Source organism: Macrotis lagotis, chromosome 4 (assembly GCF_037893015.1).
Source record: "Macrotis lagotis isolate mMagLag1 chromosome 4, bilby.v1.9.chrom.fasta, whole genome shotgun sequence".
Taxonomy (NCBI): domain Eukaryota; kingdom Metazoa; phylum Chordata; class Mammalia; order Peramelemorphia; family Peramelidae; genus Macrotis; species Macrotis lagotis.
The window spans coordinates 211,054,698-211,073,462 of record NC_133661.1 but is presented as its reverse complement, the minus strand read 5'-3'; the positions used below and the strand labels follow the sequence as shown (position 1 = coordinate 211,073,462).

The following is an 18,765-nucleotide window of genomic DNA, read 5'->3' as shown; positions in this document are numbered from 1 at the left end:
TGAGGAAAACAAATCCTTCAGATGTAGAATGTAGCTGGAGGAAACTGCTGATTTTATGAGAGAGCAGGACACAATAATTCAAAACCAAAAGAATGAAAAATTAGAAGAAAATGTGAAACATCTCACTGAAAAAACAACTGATCTGGAAAACAGATTTAGGAAAGATAATCTAAAAATTATTGGGATACTTGAAACTCATCATCAGGAAAAGAGCCTTGACATTATTTTCAAGAATTACTACAGGAAAATTGCCCAGATATCCTACAAGCAAAGGGCAAAATAGAAATTGAGAGAATCCACTGATCTCTCCAAGAAAGAGATCCAAAAAAAAACAACCCCCAGGAATATTATAGCTAAGTTCCAGAACTCCCAAGTCAAAGAGAAAATATTACAAGCAGCCAGAAGGACACAATTCAAATATTGTGGAGTTGCAGTCAGGATCACAGAAGACTTAGCAGCAACCACATTAAAAACTCATAGGGCTTGGAATATAATATTCTGGAAGGCAAAAGAGCTTGGTATGCAACTGAGAATCAACTATCCAGCAAAACTGAACGTCCTCTTCCAGGGAAAAAGATGGACTTTCAATAAACCAGGGGAATTTCAAATATTTCTGTTGGAATGGCCAGAGCTGAACAGAAGGTTTGATCTTCAAATACAGGACTCAGGTGAGGTATAGATATTGGAGGAGAAGTGGGAATAAGAGGGACTAAATGATGATGAACTACATGTATTCCTGTATAGAAAAATGACTATGATAATACTCATATGAACCTTCTCATTTAAGAGAGCAGGTAGAAGGAGCTTTTCTAGATGAAGCACAGAAGATAGCTGAATTTGAAGATATAACGTGGTGTAAAAATGAAGTCAATGGCTAAAAGGGAAATGTAATGAGAGAAAGAAAAAGGAGAGGTGGAATAGGCTAAGATATTTCATATAAGAAGATTTTTTTTATTACAATGAGCTATTGCAATGATATGGAAGGGGGAAAGGCAAGGGGGAATGAGGGAATCTTTGCTCTCATCAGATGTGGCTAGGAGAGGAAACAGCATATATACTCAATGGGGTACAGGCATCTGGAGTAAGAAGGAGAGAGAGGGGACAGGGGGAAGGCGGAGATGTGAGTGATGGAGGAGAGGATGGACCATGGTGGGAGAGTGGGCAGATATAGCACACTTCCTTTTTTACTTCTTGCAAGGGGTTGGGATGGGATGGCCTCTCCGGGACCATAGGGCCGGGTGGATGCTAGGCCTAAGGTGTGGTATGTGGGCTTGGGGCCTCTTGGCCCCAGGGCCGGGGATCTCTCTGCTGCACGACTCAGCTACCCTACAGCAGAGACAGTGAAAAGAGATCGAAAATATAGTATATGGTAGTGGAGAAGTATGAATGGAGGGAGTTGTGATCAGCAATGGCAACGGTGGAAAAATATGGAAGCAACTTTTGTGATTCTTTTATCATAAAGAATGTGATCCACCCGTGACAGAGCTGGTGGTGTTGGAACACAGACTGAAGCACATTGTTTATTATTATTGGGGGGGTGGTTGCAGGGCAAATGGGGCTGGGTGGCTTGCCTGGGGCTGCAGAGCTAGGAGATTGTTGGGTGTCTAAGGCTGGATTTGGCCCCAGGTGTTCCTTACTCCAGGGCCGGTGCTCTGTCCATCACCCGGATGCCCCTACTATTATTATTATTATCATTACTATTTTATTTTGGGTCTTTTATTTTTATTTTTTGGTTTTTGCAGGGCAATGGGGTTGGGGTGGCTTGCCCAGGATCACACAGCTGAATGATTGTTGGGTGTCTGGGGCCAGATTTGGGCTTAGGTGCTCCTGGCTCCAGGGCCGGTGCTCCATCCACTGCGCCACCTGGCCACACTTATTATTATTATTATTGTTGTTGTTGTTGTTGTTGTTGTTATTTTTGTTAGTATTTTAATTTTAATCTCTCCTTTACTTTATTGCCCATGTGGGTCTATATTATTTTGGGGGGTGGGAGGGAGTATTATGTTTACTCTTAAACAAGAATATTTTAGTAATGTATTAAAAAACCCCATCAAAATAAGAACAAATAAAAAGAAAAAAAAAGATTTGAACTAGGCTTTGAAAAAAGTCCAATACTGCAATATAATGTGAAGTAATCATTCAATAATGTTGTTTTTAGGAATTATAATAATTGATAAGGAGTTGAAATTAATGATCTAAATATTTTTGAATTCATACATGTTAAGTCTGTCTCTAGTTATTTTATTTCATAAAATCTAAAGTTTAATATATAAGATTTTCTGGTAACAATTTAAAATTAACTTTATCTTAATATTACAGTGATGGCTACTTAGAATATAGAATATTAATTTTAACTGATAAGAATTCAAAGAGGTAAACTTAATACAGATAGTTTTATGAAAATATGGTGACAACCAAAGTGTTCAAAAAGAGGGGGAAGGAAAGATTCTCAGGAACTGAAAGTTTTGCCTTGAGAAGGTTTCTGATTTCTAAGTTTTGTGTTTCTAAGCCCTTACCTGACATGCTTTAGCAGTCACATCTGGTGGTGTATCTGAAGTAAAGGCTGGTCTGAGAGCTGCTCCCACCTGATAATAAATCACATGAAACAACAAATCTCAATACAATACAAGAAGGCTTCTATTGGTTAAGCTCAAACTGTTCATAATAAAATAATATTTTAAAATAATTTCAATCCCCCTCTCCTATCTTTCCCCTTAGTTAAGTTTATAGAAACATTACTTTCTGGAAAGAGGTGGATAGAGAATCTAATCTGAGGGTAAACTCCACTAGCCTAATTTCCAGTCATTAGTAGTTGTCTCTGCATTACAGCAGAGGTTTTCTTGGATGGATTTTGAGACAGGTTATAATATTCCCAGGATTTCTGATGCACAACTATAATTTCAATTAGTTTCAAAGAAATCTACACTATAGGTCCTATAGTAAGAATCTAAACCAGGGTTAACAAAACTCTGGTCTGCAGTCATATTGGTCTGGTATTGCCAAGGCAACTGTAGGCAGAATTTGAAATTTAGTAATTTTTTTTTCTTTTTTTAGGTATTTGCAAGGCAGTGGAGTTAAGTGGCTTGCCCAAAGCCACATAGCTAGGTTATTATTAAGTGTCTGAGGCCAAATTTGAACGCAAGTTCTCCTGACTCCAGGGCTGGTGCTTTATCCACTGTGCCATGTAGCTGCCCCCCCCAAATTCTGTAATTTTTAAGGGTAAAGTAAATGTTTGACCATTAGAGCCCATGAACGATGATGTTATTAATATCCAAAAGGTTGTTTGACCAAAAAAAGGTTCCCCACCCCTGACCAAAACTATCTTTTATGTATGGAATACATGGACAAAGTCACATGATAAGACTGTCTTCTGTTACAATAACATGTGAGAAATAACTTGAAGAGAGGGTGAACAATTTTTTCCATTTAGGATGATTTATGTTATGCTTGAATATTTTGTAAATGGCTTTATAACCAGATTATTTCATAAACCAAATATATAAATTAGTGTTAATAAAAGTAATTTAATACTTAAAGCTAAACAACTTTTTGGACATTAAACAACAAACTATCTAGAAAATTAATACAACTGAACTTCGACTGAATTTCTTTCTTGGGCTTCCTATGTTGATTAGATCACTAATACTTTAGTAGTGCCATACATCTTCACTTAAGAATTCATAATTATACTGCAACAAAGTTTTAGAAAACTGTGGATATTACTGTGACAAATTTTTTTTCCTAACCAAAAGTTATCTAAAAACAAAAAGTCTCACATTGGCTTGATACTGTTCCAGAATCAGATGACCTGGAAATTCTGGTTCTGGAATCGCTGCAAATTGCCGGACAACAACTAAAAGTGTCTGTAGACCGGACAGACGGAGCTGATCACTGTGGTCTGTTGCAGCCATAAAAGCCATACGGATCAAGTCAGCAAGATGTAATACCAAAAAATCATCTGTTGAGGAAAAAACCACATTTGATCAAGGAGAAAATTATGTTGTTTTGATACTTAATTTCTCATATATTAACATGTTCTCATCCTTGTTTTGTGATATATATATATATATATATATATATATATATATTTGTGTATGTGTGTACACACACACACACACTTTTCTCATGTAGCTCCTAACTTAATTAACCTTCAAAGAAGGTAGAAAGAATTTCCTAGAACTATGATTTTACCACAAAGAAGGTACTGCTTTTTTAAACTGGAGATAATGAATAGTTAATTAATAATTTATAGTTAATTTTACATATAATAAAAAATATTCACAAGTAACCCCTTAAAATCTGTTTAACTGTAAGTGCCATTAAAATCATGCTATAGATTATATCATATAAGTGATATAATATATCATAGTTATAACTATTTGGGTTTTTTTTTGGCAAAGCAATAGGGTTTAGTAACTTGCCTAAGGTCACACAGCTAGGCAATTAGGTGTCTAAGGCCACATTTGAACTCAGGTCCTCCTGACTCCAGGGTCAGTGCTCTATCTACTGTGCCACCTAGCTGCCCACTATGGACTTTTTAAACATCATATTTTTAAATGAATAAAATACATAGATTATAGAACTAATCTTAGAAATAATTGTAAGAAAAAAAGTTTAAAGTTTAAATTCCAGCATTCCAGAATAAAAATAAAAACCCCTGAAATGAGGTTTTTCTTCAAGTATAAAATAACTTTTTAACATGATTTATTAAGAGCTATCTTTTATAATTATGAAGACCTTGGGCAACTCACTTAACTCCATTGCCTTAAATATAAATTTTTTTTTAGTAATAAGTAATTGTTCTCAAAATTTTATTAAGAATTTATTATTATTTTTATTTTTGTACAAGTGATTTTTTATACATTACTAAAATATTCTTGTTTAAGAGTAAACATAATACCCCCCCAAATATAGACCCTCATGAGAAATAAAGTAAAAGAGAAAAAAAATGTGCTTCAGTCTGTGTCTCAACACCACCAGCTCTGTCTTTGGGTGTATCACATTCTTTATGATAAGCTACTTCCATATTTTCTACTGTTACCACTGCTGATCGCAACTCCTTCCATCCATACCTCTCCACTATCACATACTATATTTTCTCTCTCCTTTTACTGTCCCTCTTCTAAAATGTGCTGTAGGACAGCTGAGTGGCAAAGCAGACTGATCATCGACCCTGGGGCCAAGAGGCCCTGAGTCCACATACCACCCCTGAGACCTAGCAGCCACCAGCCCCGTGGTTCTGGACATGCCACCCAATCCCAGCCCCTTGCAAGAAGTAAAAACGAAAATGTGTTTTATATGACCACTCTCCCCCACGACCTACCCTCTCCTTCCATCACTCACATCCCACCCTTCCCCCTTCTCTCCTTTTTCCTCTAGATGTCTATACCTCATTGAGTGTATATGCTGTTTCCTCTCCGAGCCACCTTTGATGAGAGCGAAGGTTCCCTCACCCCCCCGCCTTCCCCCCTTCCATATCATTGCAATAGCTCACTGAAATAAAAAAAAATGTTTTTTATACAAAATATCTTAGCCTATTCTACTTTCCTTTCTCTTACTCTCATTGCATTTCCCTTTTAGCCATTAACTTTTACAATATATCTTCAAACTAAGCTCTCTCCTGTGCTTCATCTATATAAGCTCCTTCTACCTGTTCTATTAAGTGAGAGATATCAGTATCATTTTTCTATGCAGGAATACATGCAGTTCATTACCATTAAGTCCCTCATATTTTACCCTTCTCCTCTGCTCTCTATGCTTCACCTGAGTCCTGTATTTGAAGGTCAAACTTTCTGATCAGCTCTGGTTGTTTCAACAGGAAGAACTGAAATTCTCTTGGTTCACTGAAAGTCCATGTTTATAAAAAAATGCTTTTTAAAAATTCTTTTAAGAAAGAATCCATAGGCTTCATCAGAATGCAAAAAAATCATCAATGTACTCATGACAAAAATACGTTAAGAATTCCTGAATGAAGGGCAGCTAGATGGTACAGCAGATAGAGTGCCAGTTCCATCTGGAGAACCTGGGTTCAAATCTAGCCTCAGATACTTAAAAAAAAACTTACTTAGCTGTATGAACTTGAGCAAGTCACTTAACCTCATTGCCTTGCAAAAACAAAAAAATTAAAAAAAAAAAAAGAATTCCAGAAAGAGAAAGACTTAGAAAGCAATCAGGCTTATGACTTTAAAAATCTAAAGAACTTGGGGCGGCTAGGGGGGATAGTGGATACAGCACTGGCCCTGGAGTAAGGAGGAACTGAGTTCAAATCCAGATTCAGGCACTTAATAATTACCTGGCTGTGTGGCCTTGGGCAAGACACTTAACCCCATTGCCCTGGCAAAAAAAAAAAAGTCTAAAGAACTAAGGGGTGGCTAGGTGGCACAGTGGATGGAGCATTGGCCCTGGAGTCAGGAGGACCTGAGTTCAAATCCGGTCTCAGACACTTAATAATTACCTAGCTGTGTGGCTTTGGGCAAGCCACTTAACCCCATTTGCCTTGCAAAAAAAAAAAAAAAAAAAGAACTAGTATCTAAAGGTGATGATTAGTTTTATCATACTGCACTGGACATTTATATCAACTCCTGTATTATATGTCCATTCAAAAATTTTTCTATTATAAAAAGATAAGAATTACTATTAAATTCTACATAAAGAAAGTTAATTTTGGTATTTTGTAAAAAAACTGTCTTAAACCTCTCCATTAGTCCTGTTCTTGACATACAATAGGTCCTAATAAATTTCCTATTGGTTTTAAAAGATTTTATTTTATTTCTTTTCTTAGTAAAAAAAGTCATCTATCACTCCAAACCACAACCCTCTTAATCTCACTGAGAATGAATCAAAAACAAAACTTGTTACAAATATGTATAATCAAACAAAACAAACCACTGAGTCTTCCATGTTTCTATCAGGAAGTGGGTAGTGTGTTTCATCATTAGCCCTTTGGCATCATGTTTGATCAGTATTCTAATCAGAGCTGCTAATTCTTTGATTTTACCATATTGTTGTCATTAAATAGTTCTCATGGTTCTTTTTATTTCTCTCTGTATCATTTCGTATAAGTTTTCTCAGGTTTCTCTGAAACTATCCCCTACATCATTTCTTAGGAACACAATAGTATTTTATCACCTTCATAAATAGCACAAACCAGTTATTTTCCAAATTAAGGGTAACTCCTACTTAAAAGACCTTGATTAAATAAGGTAAATTTCCTTAGTTTTCCTTTCTCTTCCTCAACTAGCTTATTCCTTTTCTATTTTCCATTCTTCTCTTGATCAAGATCAAGATAATACAAGAACCACTCCCAGGCCTTTTCTAAAGAGACTGTATGACTTCAGAGTCATGGAAGGTTTGAGAAGAGATGAAAATGTTAAGAGTCTCAGTGAATGGGGATAGTGAATTGAGAAGATAGAAAGAGTAAAAGCCCAGTTAAGCTTGAATAAAAAATTTTTGGTGGACTCAGTCAAAACAGTCATGTGAATTCTCTATTTCATTAAAGATTCACTTTTCTCACTGTAGGATTATATTCACTTTTGCTGGGTTAATTATTCTTGATAGTAAGCCTCTTATCTTTTGTCTTCTAGAATACTGTATATCAATCACCCCTCTACTTTATAGAAATATTTGCTAAATCGTTTGTATTCCTATGATTACTTGGTAGTTGAATTTTTTTCTTTTGGGCTGTTTCATTTTTTTCCCCATTGATTTGGAAGTTTTGACCTTTGGTCATAATGTCCTTGGGAATTTACATTTTGGGGCTTCCTTCAGATATGATAGTTTCATTGAAATGGTAAGTTTCGTTATTTTTATTTTCACTTTATCCTCCGATTATAAGATATCTAGGTCATTTTCTTGAAATCTGATGATAAAGCTCTCTTTTTTTGGTTATGAAATTTAGCTAGTACAATGAATCTTTGATTTTTTTCCCCTCCTTGATCTGTTTTCCAGGTCAATTGCTTTCTGAGATATTTTATATATTTTCTTCTATTTTTTTCAGTCTTTGATTTAAAAAAAAAATTTGCTTATCTCTTTTAGGATTTCTAGCCAAATTTGTACCCAAGTTGTGATGTTGAGGCTTTGCCTGTAAAGTTTTTGGGGTCATTCTCTTCTAGGTTTGTACCTTCACCATCCCCTGTCACCAGAATAACTTTTCATATTGGGATTCTTTTCTTTGTTTGCTTGCCCATTCTTCTAGGTTACTACCTGACAAGATATTAAGATTGGGCTCTGTGTACTTCTGGAAGGAAAGTCTGGGACGGTCTGTTCTCTTGTTACTTTCCTGGAGGTATCAAGTGCTATGTTATTCTAGGATCTCAGGGAAAGGTCAGACTGAGAACATGCAAGCTTTCTGTGTTCCCAAGGTACCAATACAGTTCAAAGTCTGACTGAGGCCGACACTGTCTGAGCTCTGCAAGTTTCTGATTTGGGTTTCAGTCTAAGCAACAGCAGGCTGCTGCTTGGATTAGCATCAATCAGCTGGGGAATCTATGGGTTTTTTTTTTTAGGGTTTTTTTTTGCAAGGCAAATGAGGTTAAGTGGCTTGCCCAAGGCCACACAACTAGGTAATTATTAAGTGTTTGAGACAGATTTGAACCCAGGTAATCCTGACTCCAGGGCTGGTGCTTTATCCACTGCGCCACCTAGCGGCCCCTGATTCTATGTTGTTCTAGACCCCCCCCCCCCAATCTGGATTTCTGCCCTGTTATATCTTTATAGATTTCAGAGAGGGCCATGAGTTGGAACCAAAACCCTGCTCTGTATCTGGGGGTCAGTCTCTCTCTCTCTCTCTCTCTCTCTCTCTCTCTCTCTCTCACACACACACACACACACACACACACAGCTTCTGCCTCCTTCCAGACTTCTGTTTCTTTCAGATTAGGTTCTAAAGTTGCTCCTTAACTGAGAAACTCCTTATCATGGAAGGCCATGCATTGATGCAGGTCCCCTTATTCAGTCAACCCTGAATCTCTGCCCTAGAAGTGGGTTGTGAACAATAAAACTGCCAGTGGGCACCTGTTCTTGCACTGTGAGTCTTTCTAGAGCCTGGGGTCTCATATTGCCTTGGGAATGTTAATTTATTAAAGCCTTTTATAATAGTTAATCCATGTAACATTCCTTTAAGATCTGTTGATTTATGATTGATTGTCCTTTGTCACTAAAGAAGACCATGACACCAAGTGGATAATGACATGATAGGCACATTTTGTGGATCATTGCCTGTTCTCACTGCCACTTGTCTTAGTTCAGTGGTCTGATAGTATAGGAAACAGGATTTCTGGTGCTGGCCTGAATATAGTGGGAGATCTTGGCTTTTTAGCTGTAGTTTTTTTCTCATGTCATCAAAACCCCACAATGTTTCAATAATGCTGGGAAGAGCATCAGTACGGTATTTTTATGGCACAAACTTATGACAGCATAGTTGTCTCTCAATGATCTAATCTTCAGTATGGTAATAACTAACGAGAAGCTTTAGATAGTAGGGCAAAAGTTAACCTGTCATTTGATGGTCTATGCAGCTCAGCTTTGCAACCATACTCCCCATAAAACCCAAAAACTTGGGTTTTCCAGAAGCTGCCTAGTGGGCCATGGGACTAACATTGTAGGACTGCCTATTGGCATCATTTATGGTTATCTTTGAACCTCTGACTTTTTGTGTGATTAATGAAAAAATTCAGGCAAATTTTTCACTGTTTGCCTTGAGCTGGTCCAAGAATTTCACCTCTAGTGACACAATAAGAATGCCCACAAGCCAGCCCTCTTAACATGGTACCAGTTTTGAAAGGTGATAAAATAAAACTTGGGTCCTATTCCATTATCCCTAGCTGGTAACTCAGTAAATGTTTCGGGGTCCCACAGGACACTCAGCTAAGAGCATCAAGGGAGCTCCAAGAGGTAGGAGATGGGTTTGCCTTGTGGCAGTCTGCCAATTCAGTCTCAAGATGCAAATACAAGTCTTTCAATTTCAGCAACTTTAAAATATGGTATGACAGATGGAATTATAGCTTGGCTGGCATCTGACTTGTCTTCCAAGGGCAAGTTAAACAATTTAAGTGCACTCATTCCAATTAAAGGTCTTGAAAGAGTCCTGTAATGTATGAAACTTCAAGAATGATACAGTTCTTATAAAAATAAAGAATATACTTGAGCATCAATTCTGCCAGATAATAAAACCATATGAAAGAGATAAGTATCACTCTCATTTCATTAATGTCACACTTATTCTGAATCTCCTTTCATTTCCTAAACCAAATTTTTACTTACATCATTTGTATTTCATCAGTGTGTGTATTCTTCATCAGTGGATACAGATTACAACCCATCTGCAATTTGTTAAAATGCTCTAAGAGCTGTTGTGACTGAAAAAGCCATTACCCTGCAGTCAACCTCGCAATAGTCTTTCTGAATTTTGAGTCTTCAGATGACAAATTTTTAGAGTACCCTGGGTCTATATTTGAAGTCTTTCTAAGTAAAAAGGATCTGTCTGACTTTGAACTTTGTTGTTATAACAATTTCTGTACCATAATGAGACACCAAATAATATCTTGTAGTAAATATATTACTTTTAAAATCTCTAAGTTATCAGTTTTGAAAATCAGGAACTAAAAAAAAGAAAAAATAGAAAGAAAATCTTACATATTAAATTTAAACTACAGATTAAAAATAATAGTGCATTCCTTCAAATATCATTTTGCCAGTTTGCTTTTCTGATACCTACTTCGTGAATCCCTTTCTTTCATTTCATGAGCCAAAGCAATGTCAAAGTGAGCACTGTGTGAGTTCTCACATTGGTTGATTATTTTACAAACACATTCAGCAGCAAAAACTCTAGTAGCCCATCTTGGATTTGCAATAGGCCGACATTTCTCATCATTTCTACAGGTAAGGACTGAAGCATCATCTTCTTTATCTACTTCATCTTCCTGAGTTGTATCCACAGAAGCAACAGTTGTAAAATCTATGATTTTATTAGGAAAAAAGTCATAACTTATTCAAATATATTTTAAAAGACATAAATGACAAAATTGAAACTAAAACACCTATCAGTATGATTATAATTTATGAATCTTTTGGTAATGCAAATGACAAGGTACTTTAGGCACAGGAGATGCTATCTGGCAAAATGATTGTGTTTATTGGTAAACTATGAAATACAGAATCTCTGACACGTTTATTAATGAATAATGCCATTCAAAGGTATTGATTTACTACTACCATTGTGTGGTTGATGATTCTTTTAGAATGCTTCTCAAATTCTCTTCAAAGAAACTAAAGAAGTTGGAGGAAATTCACCAGCTTTTTCTGTAAATACCTTATCTGACAACACTGTTTTGTATCATCTCATTAGATTATAAACTCCTTGTAAACTAGGACTCTTTTTGCCTTTATTTGTATTTCCAAGGTGTTACACAATGTCTGGCACAGCATAGATACTTAAGAGATGCTTATTGTCTTAACTCATATTAGTAGCAAAAATTTTACAAATGACAAAGTCCTTTTGAGAAAATTGAAAATAACTAAAGACCTATACAAATTAAATGAGAAAAGTCAAAGTATAGCTTAAAATACAAATTGAATTGGTTTACAATGTTGCAGAGTCAGGTCCTTTATGTTGGCTGGATTTGTTTAAGGAGAGACCCACTGGGGGGGGGATGGGGAAATCCACAGTTGCCCATGATTCAAAAACAAAAGGCATCAAAAAAACCCAAAACAAAATGGTGGGATAGAGAAAACTATATTTTAGAGGGCTAAGAAAAAAGACATGATTGTAACTGATATATATATATATGGCACTTTAAATATTGTATACCTTAAAATGGGAAACACCAGAAATGCATACATAACTTTTTTGTGAAGAGTTACTTGAATTTGTCAAAAAGATACAACCACAGTTTCCTTTAACCATATGATGTCCTCCCCCCCCTTTTTTAATAAAAAATAGCTTTATTCATCTTTTGTGCCTTAACCATAAGGAAAATTTTTTTTCAAACTTAATAACTAGTATTTGTAAAAGATAAAAGTATATAAAATCACATGTTTTATTGAAAATTATGAGAAGGAATGTTTTTCAAAAGCTCTGATCCAGGGATTCCACTACTAATTTTTACTCCAAATTGGTTCCTGATAGATTTAGAAGCCTCCAAATATGTGAGATGTTTTTGTTACAACCCAAAGCTCTAAACAAAATAGGTGACAAAAATGGGGAATGACTGAAAAATATGTGAAATATGAATGAAATACTGAGTCATAAACAATAAGAAAATATAAAGAATGGAAAAAACAATATTTACTTGAATCGATTAAGATAGAAAAAAGGGGGTGCCAAAAGAACATACAGAGTGATTGCAACAGTATAACTGCTATAGAATGGCAACAAAAGATGTGAAAAAACAGAAATTGGATACATTGATTAAATACTCATTTTGATTTATGGATGTAGCCAACATTTTCATTCTAACATAATATAATAATAGCACAATATAGAATCTGAAACTTTCAGTGACAACCCTTTTTACATCAAAGTACATTAAATTTTTTATTGTTGTAGTGAGAATGTATAACACTCACCAGCTGATGAAGCAAGGACATCTTTACAAAGTTTTAGCCAAAAAGAAAGTTTTCCTACTGCCATTGATGTGATCATATGACTCAGGGTCTCTTTGATATCCTGACACAATCTCTGATCAGATTCTTTGTCTAGTAAGTTCAGCAATGCCCCCTCAAGGCCCACTTCCCGGATATTAGCATCTGATAAGAAGAAAATCCATGATCTGAGTAACACAGAAAACAAAACTGCCATATCAGAAGCACACATTCAGAATTATTCAAATATCATTTATATAAATCTTGGCAAAATTAAGTGTTCAATTACTGTGGCTAATATGCTGGCATTTGTTTTAGCTGAAGTGCTGGGGTAGACTAACAAGATCATATGGAGCTTTTCAGAATACTCTCATTTAGAAATTCCCATTTATAGGCTAAATATGTATCTATTGGTTGTTATTTTATTTTATTTTTACTTTTTTTTAGGTTTTTGCAAGGAAAATGGGGTTAAGTGGCTTGCCCAAGGCCACACAGCTAGGAAATTATTAAGTGTCTGAGACCGGATTTGAACGCAGGTACTCCTGACTCCAGGGCCGGTGCTTTATCTACTATGCCACCTAGCTGCCCCGGTTTTTGTTTTATATCAGGTTTTTTTTTCTTTTTTAAAATTTTATTTCAGGCAATGGGGTTAAGTGACTTGCCCAAGGTCACACAGCTAGGCAGTTAATAAGTATCTGAGGCCAAATTTGAACCCAGATCTTCTTGAGTCCAGGGCCGGTGCTCTATCCACTGTGCCACCAAGCTGCCTCAGGTTTTATTTTCAATAAATATTTATTTTTAAAATATTCATTGGGGGGCAGCTAGGTGGCACAGTGGGTAAAGCACCAGCCCTGAAGTCAGGAGTACCTGCGTTCAAATCCGGTCTCAGACACTTAATAATTACCTAGCTGTGTGGCCTTGGGCAAGCCACTTAACCACATTTGCCTTGCAAAAACCTAAAAAAATAAAAATATTCACTGGGGCAGCTAGGTGGCGCAGTGGATAGAGCACCTGCCCTGAAGTCAGGAGCACCTGAGTTCAAATCCGGCCTCAGACACTTAATAATTACCTAGATGTGTGGCCTTGGGAAAGCCATTTAATTCCATTTGCCTTACAAAAACCTAAAAAAAAAAATCCATTGATTTTATTTTTATATATCCGAAATTTCTCCCAGTATTTCTCCATCTCACCTAGTAAGCTATCCCATATAGCAAAGGATATTTTTAAAGGAAAAAACTATAAGAAATGGGAAGGTTATCTCATATCTTTTATTTGGAGTTATGATTATTTATAATTCTTTACCATTCACTTTTTATTATTCTTTGGTTTTTGTCCTCTTAACTTAATTGTTTTAGCACTATGTATATTGTTTACTTGTCTCTCCTTATTTCATTCAACCTTTGTTCATTTAAGTCTTTCCATGCTTCTCTGTATTCCATCCTATCACATGACATTCACTTAATCCCATTTGTGTAGCCATTCCCAAATCTATACTTTGTATCCTGGACTTTCTCTTGAAGACACTCCATTTCCTTCTACTCTTTTCCAATGCTGACTGATCATTTTGTATGTTTTTATAATGCTCAGTTAAGAGTATAAATTACTCTCACTTTATGCTATATCAGTTTGTCTTCCTAGGATTCTCTGTAAAAGTCATTTTATCTTTTTTAAAGTTTGCTAATATTCGATTTCATTAATATGTCATAATTAGTTTAGTTATTTTCCAATTGATTATTGTTGTTTAGTCATGTGTGATTCTCTTTGATTGCAGTTGGGGCTTTCTCAACAAATATACTGGAATGGTTTGCCATTTCCTTCTCTGATTCATTTTATAGATGATGAACTACAGCAAACAGGATTAAGTGAATTACCCAGGACCACACAGATACTAAGTAGGCCTGGCACTCTATCCATTCACCACATACTTGCTCTCCCAATTCACTGACACATCTGGACTTGATCACAGATTTTTTAAAAAAAACTTCTTCCTTTTAACTTTCCCCTTCATTCTCCCCACCACAATGGTGCAGTTATTTTTACATTTGATAATTGCTTCCTTTATTTTGAATTTCCTCATAACATTCACCACTCCTTTTCTATGCCTAATTCTCTACTGAATTTAATGTATTTCTGTATCATGCATGTGAATGTATTCTATCCACTGTGCCACCTAGCTGCCCTGGTAGTATTTCTTAATTGTTGAAAGGATCTGGATAGAACTAATTTCCTTAGTTATTTACTGTTCTGTCAGGAAGTTATGCAGATTAAGAAATTCATTTATCTACTCTTAATTTCCATTCATAAATAAGATCTTCAATTATATACAAATAGTTAAGTCCTCTCAATGTCAGGCTAAACAATAACATTCATTTAATTGATAAGCATGTATAAAATCTTGAGGATCTTTATTACATTATTTTCTTCTGGACATTCTTTAACTTTTCAATATTTTCTTTAGAAAACAATACTTAATACTTAAGTACTGTAAAACTATTATCTCCCTATTCCTGAAACCTATGCTACTCTTAAAATAGCTTAAAAACATATAGGCTCTTCAAACCATCCTATCTTTTGAACTAGAGTTATGTTTTCCAACTTCCTGAAAGATATTTTCCAGGTGGAAATCTTGCCAGTATTTCAAATTCAAAATGTCCAAAAGTAAATTGTACCCTTAAGCGCCCTGATTTCTGTCATATTTAACTAAATTTTAAATTACAAATTCATATTTTATTCTTTTTTCTTTCTCTAATGCCTATATCTTATTAAAACGGATTGTGTCTATAACAATCTCTTGCATCTATCATCTTTTTGTCTAACAATGTTACTTAGTTCAGACCTCATTAAATATTATAGCCTCCTAATTGGTCACTACTTTCAGGCCCTCTCTAACCTTCACAATGGTATTAAAATACTCCCTCTAAGGGGTAGCTAGGTGGCACAGTGGATAGAGCACCAGCCCTGGAGTCAGGAGTACCTGAGTTCAAATCCGGCCTCTGACAATTCATAATTACCTAGCTGTGTGGCCTTGGGCAAGCCACTTAACCCCGTTTGCCTTGCAAAAACCTAAAAAAAAAAAAAACCCAACTCCCTTCTAAGGCAAAAGTCACATAGTGTCATTCTTTTGCTCAAAAACCTTAAGTGACTCCTTATTATCATGAGGACAAATGAAATTTCTTAGTTTAGCATTTAAGACTTTCCACAATTTGGTTCCAATCTGCTTTTCTATTTTATTTATCTTTCATATTATCCCTCTTTATTCACTATATATTTTCCAAACTGGACTCAATACCTAAGATAATGCCTTGCACATAGAAAAGGTTTTTTTAGAAATGTTTGATGAAAGATAGGGATTAAAAAGGAATATGGATAAAGTTCCCAGTATTCTTTGCTGACACTTGTAGAAATCATCTGTTCTATATGTTACTATTAACTTCTATAATGACAAGATCTAAGATTTTGTATGTTCTGAATGAGAAAATGTGCTTTATTATTTTACTTTAGAATATATTCAGTAGTTATAGGAATTTTACCTGACTAGATGGAAGTTGCAGTATACTTTGTCATTGAACTTTTATAAAGATAGGTAAAAGAATACTCCTTTTTCTAAGAAAAAATAGTTAGAATCATACAAAGATTATCTATTAACTTTTGTGGTCTATTGTGGAAGGACCTGATCTAAAAACACAAATAGGCAGTATTAGAATTAAATGAATTAGATTTGGTTAAAATATGAAATTAGAATGAACTATGTATTAAAATTGCTATGTATTAAAGATAATGTTCTATTATGAATAAATATGGGAAGGTTAGTGAAAAGTTTGGGACCTATGAAGAAATGAAAAGGTACTCTGAAAATTGTGGTACAACACAGAAAATAAGCTTTCTTATTATCTAAGTTGCCTTTTAATTTATAAAATCCAATTTACTCACATCATTGTTTCAAAATAGGATTATATATCTTTAAGCATTAACTTATGGGTCAAAAAAGTAGCTACTTTTAGTAATGGAACTCCAAAATCTGAAAGTACTCAAAAAAAAGCAAAGGTTTTCTGTCATTTATGTATTTGTTAGATGCTCCCAATGGAGATTTTGATGGTATTTGCAGCTTCTGATTGTTTTAGGTTAAAAAATAAAAATAAATTTGTTAAAAACCATTTGATCATGTATAGATAACTTAAAATTAGAAAAACACATGAATTTAGGATTATAAAGGATACTCACTCATTAGTGTATTACTTGGGGAAAAGACATTACCTGGAATTAAGTCTTCTCTGCTGTCCTTAGCAAGAACAACAGCATGTTCTGAAACCTCAGCTGCCTCTCTTTGCACAATCTGACGTAAACAAGCTAGTACTGCTCTTCTCAGTAACAAGTAGGAGCTACAAAGATTCACCTGAAAAATCCAACACATAAAGAATAAGTAGGCTTAAATTCTTGGTAGGTAATACATTTGAATCTCTCTTTAACTTCAATTAACCCCCTCCACACTGCTGTATTAAACATAAGAATGTGACATCCACTGTTCCTAAGACTGTAAAATACAATATTAATTTGTACTTTTTATCCTTTTTGGAAGCAGCTTTAGAATTTGTGATTATACTTACAGATACAACATACAATAAGTAGACAATATTTAGAATATTAGAACTATAGCTTGGACAGGCAAAATAAATTCAAATAAATGATAAATTTACAATAGCAAAGAATTCACAAATATTAAAACAGCTGGAGACAAAAAAAGAGGTAGAAAAAAAGGCAAGAAGAATAACTGTTTGATGTTTATCTGGTAGCCATATTCTTTTTCTTCTTGTCCAATGTAGACTTATCTGCATATTTATTTGCAATATTACTGATATTTGTAAATTCCAATATAATTAAGTATTTTAAAAGACTTTTTAATAGACAAGCCCACTGGTGATTAAGGTATTCTAGATATTGTATAATATAATATCATTCAGAAGTAAACAATTTTTATCCTAAAATCACAATATGATTGTATCTTTTCTTTTCTTCTTTCTTCTTTTTGGTTTTTGCAAGGCAATGGGGGATTTAAGTGACTTGCCCAAGGTCACACAGCTAAATAATTATTGTGTCTGGGGCTGGATTTGAACTCGGATACTCTTGACTCTAGGGCTGGTGCTCTATCCAATGTGTCACCTAGCTGCCCAAAGACTGTATCTTTTCAAAGAGGAAAGGGTCAGGTAGTTAAAGGGATAGTAGCAGGTTTATAACCAGTTTCCAAATATTTCCACTGCAGTATCATAACTATTATGCAGTATTATGTAAGCATTATTACACTGTGGCTAGTTAATGACAAAAGATTAATTTAAATACATCTTAAATTATTAATTCTTACTAATTTCAGTAACAGAAATGAATTTTAGTTTGGGTGACACCATTAGTGGATGGAACAGCGTAAAAATGCAATATGAAATTAAATATAATCAAATATACTCAGACCAAAAAAACTTAAAATGTCCTCTTAAATATTGTTTCTCAAAGCAAAATTTAGGAACTAATAGCATAATTCCTGCAGGGTGCCTTGAGGACTGCTGTTGAGTTAAAGATGGAAAATAGAAATTGGGTAGATGAATTAATTGGAGATAGTATTGAGTACTACAAAGGCGAAAAAATATTAGGTAGTAACTGCTTTTTTGGGGGCGGGGGGAATGTTTCATATTGTCACATGTGTAAGGCATGGAACTATTGGCTTTAAGATTAAAGAAGAAGGAAAATACTTATAAAGAGAACTTTAAAAGTAGATCATTAAAATGAGTGCATTTCCCCCAAATTTATCAGAAATGAAATGATAATTATTCTATGAGCCAATACTCTAGCAGAGTGAAATATCTCTTGTAGCAAAATCTAATAAAAAAATCTAATACCATGCCAGTCACATATATTAGATCTAAATTCAAGGAAATTACTTCATGAGCTAACAAAAATGTTAAAAGAAACAGAACAACTGTTTTCATGCCTAAGATTATTTATTCATTTAAGAAAAATATAGTTTATATCTTTAAAATTGCCTCACAATGTTTCTGGCAAGTTATATTAACTGGATTTTAAATGTACAAGCAAGACCAACACAATGCTTATTTGAACTGGTCACAAAATTTTCTAGTAAGGGCATGCTTAAAGTGACTGTCAGCAATTAGAAAAAGAACACCTCCAAGTCAGGATGCC

The 18,765-nt window shown here is 34.8% G+C and overlaps 1 protein-coding gene across 12 annotated transcripts in view; it reads right to left on the bottom strand.

Annotated features, from left to right (window-relative positions):
- The window catches only part of HEATR5A (HEAT repeat containing 5A), a 168,258-nt gene that overhangs the window by 43,768 nt on the left and 105,725 nt on the right, over positions 1 to 18,765 (bottom strand). For 11 of the 12 annotated variants that reach the window (XR_012478151.1, XR_012478150.1, XR_012478152.1 and 8 more), the window contains 5 exons: positions 16,834 to 16,972; positions 12,565 to 12,744; positions 10,715 to 10,954; positions 3,777 to 3,958; positions 2,517 to 2,585 (listed from right to left, as the gene is read on the bottom strand). Coding sequence is in view for 9 of the 12 variants with exons in the window: in XM_074235357.1 (XP_074091458.1) it covers positions 2,517 to 2,585; positions 3,777 to 3,958; positions 10,715 to 10,954; positions 12,565 to 12,744; positions 16,834 to 16,972 (810 nt within the window). In the remaining 3 variants the exon portion in view is untranslated. The remainder of the gene's footprint in view (positions 1 to 2,516; positions 2,586 to 3,776; positions 3,959 to 10,714; positions 10,955 to 12,564; positions 12,745 to 16,833; positions 16,973 to 18,765) is intronic. The other variant, XM_074235364.1, reaches the window with a different exon arrangement.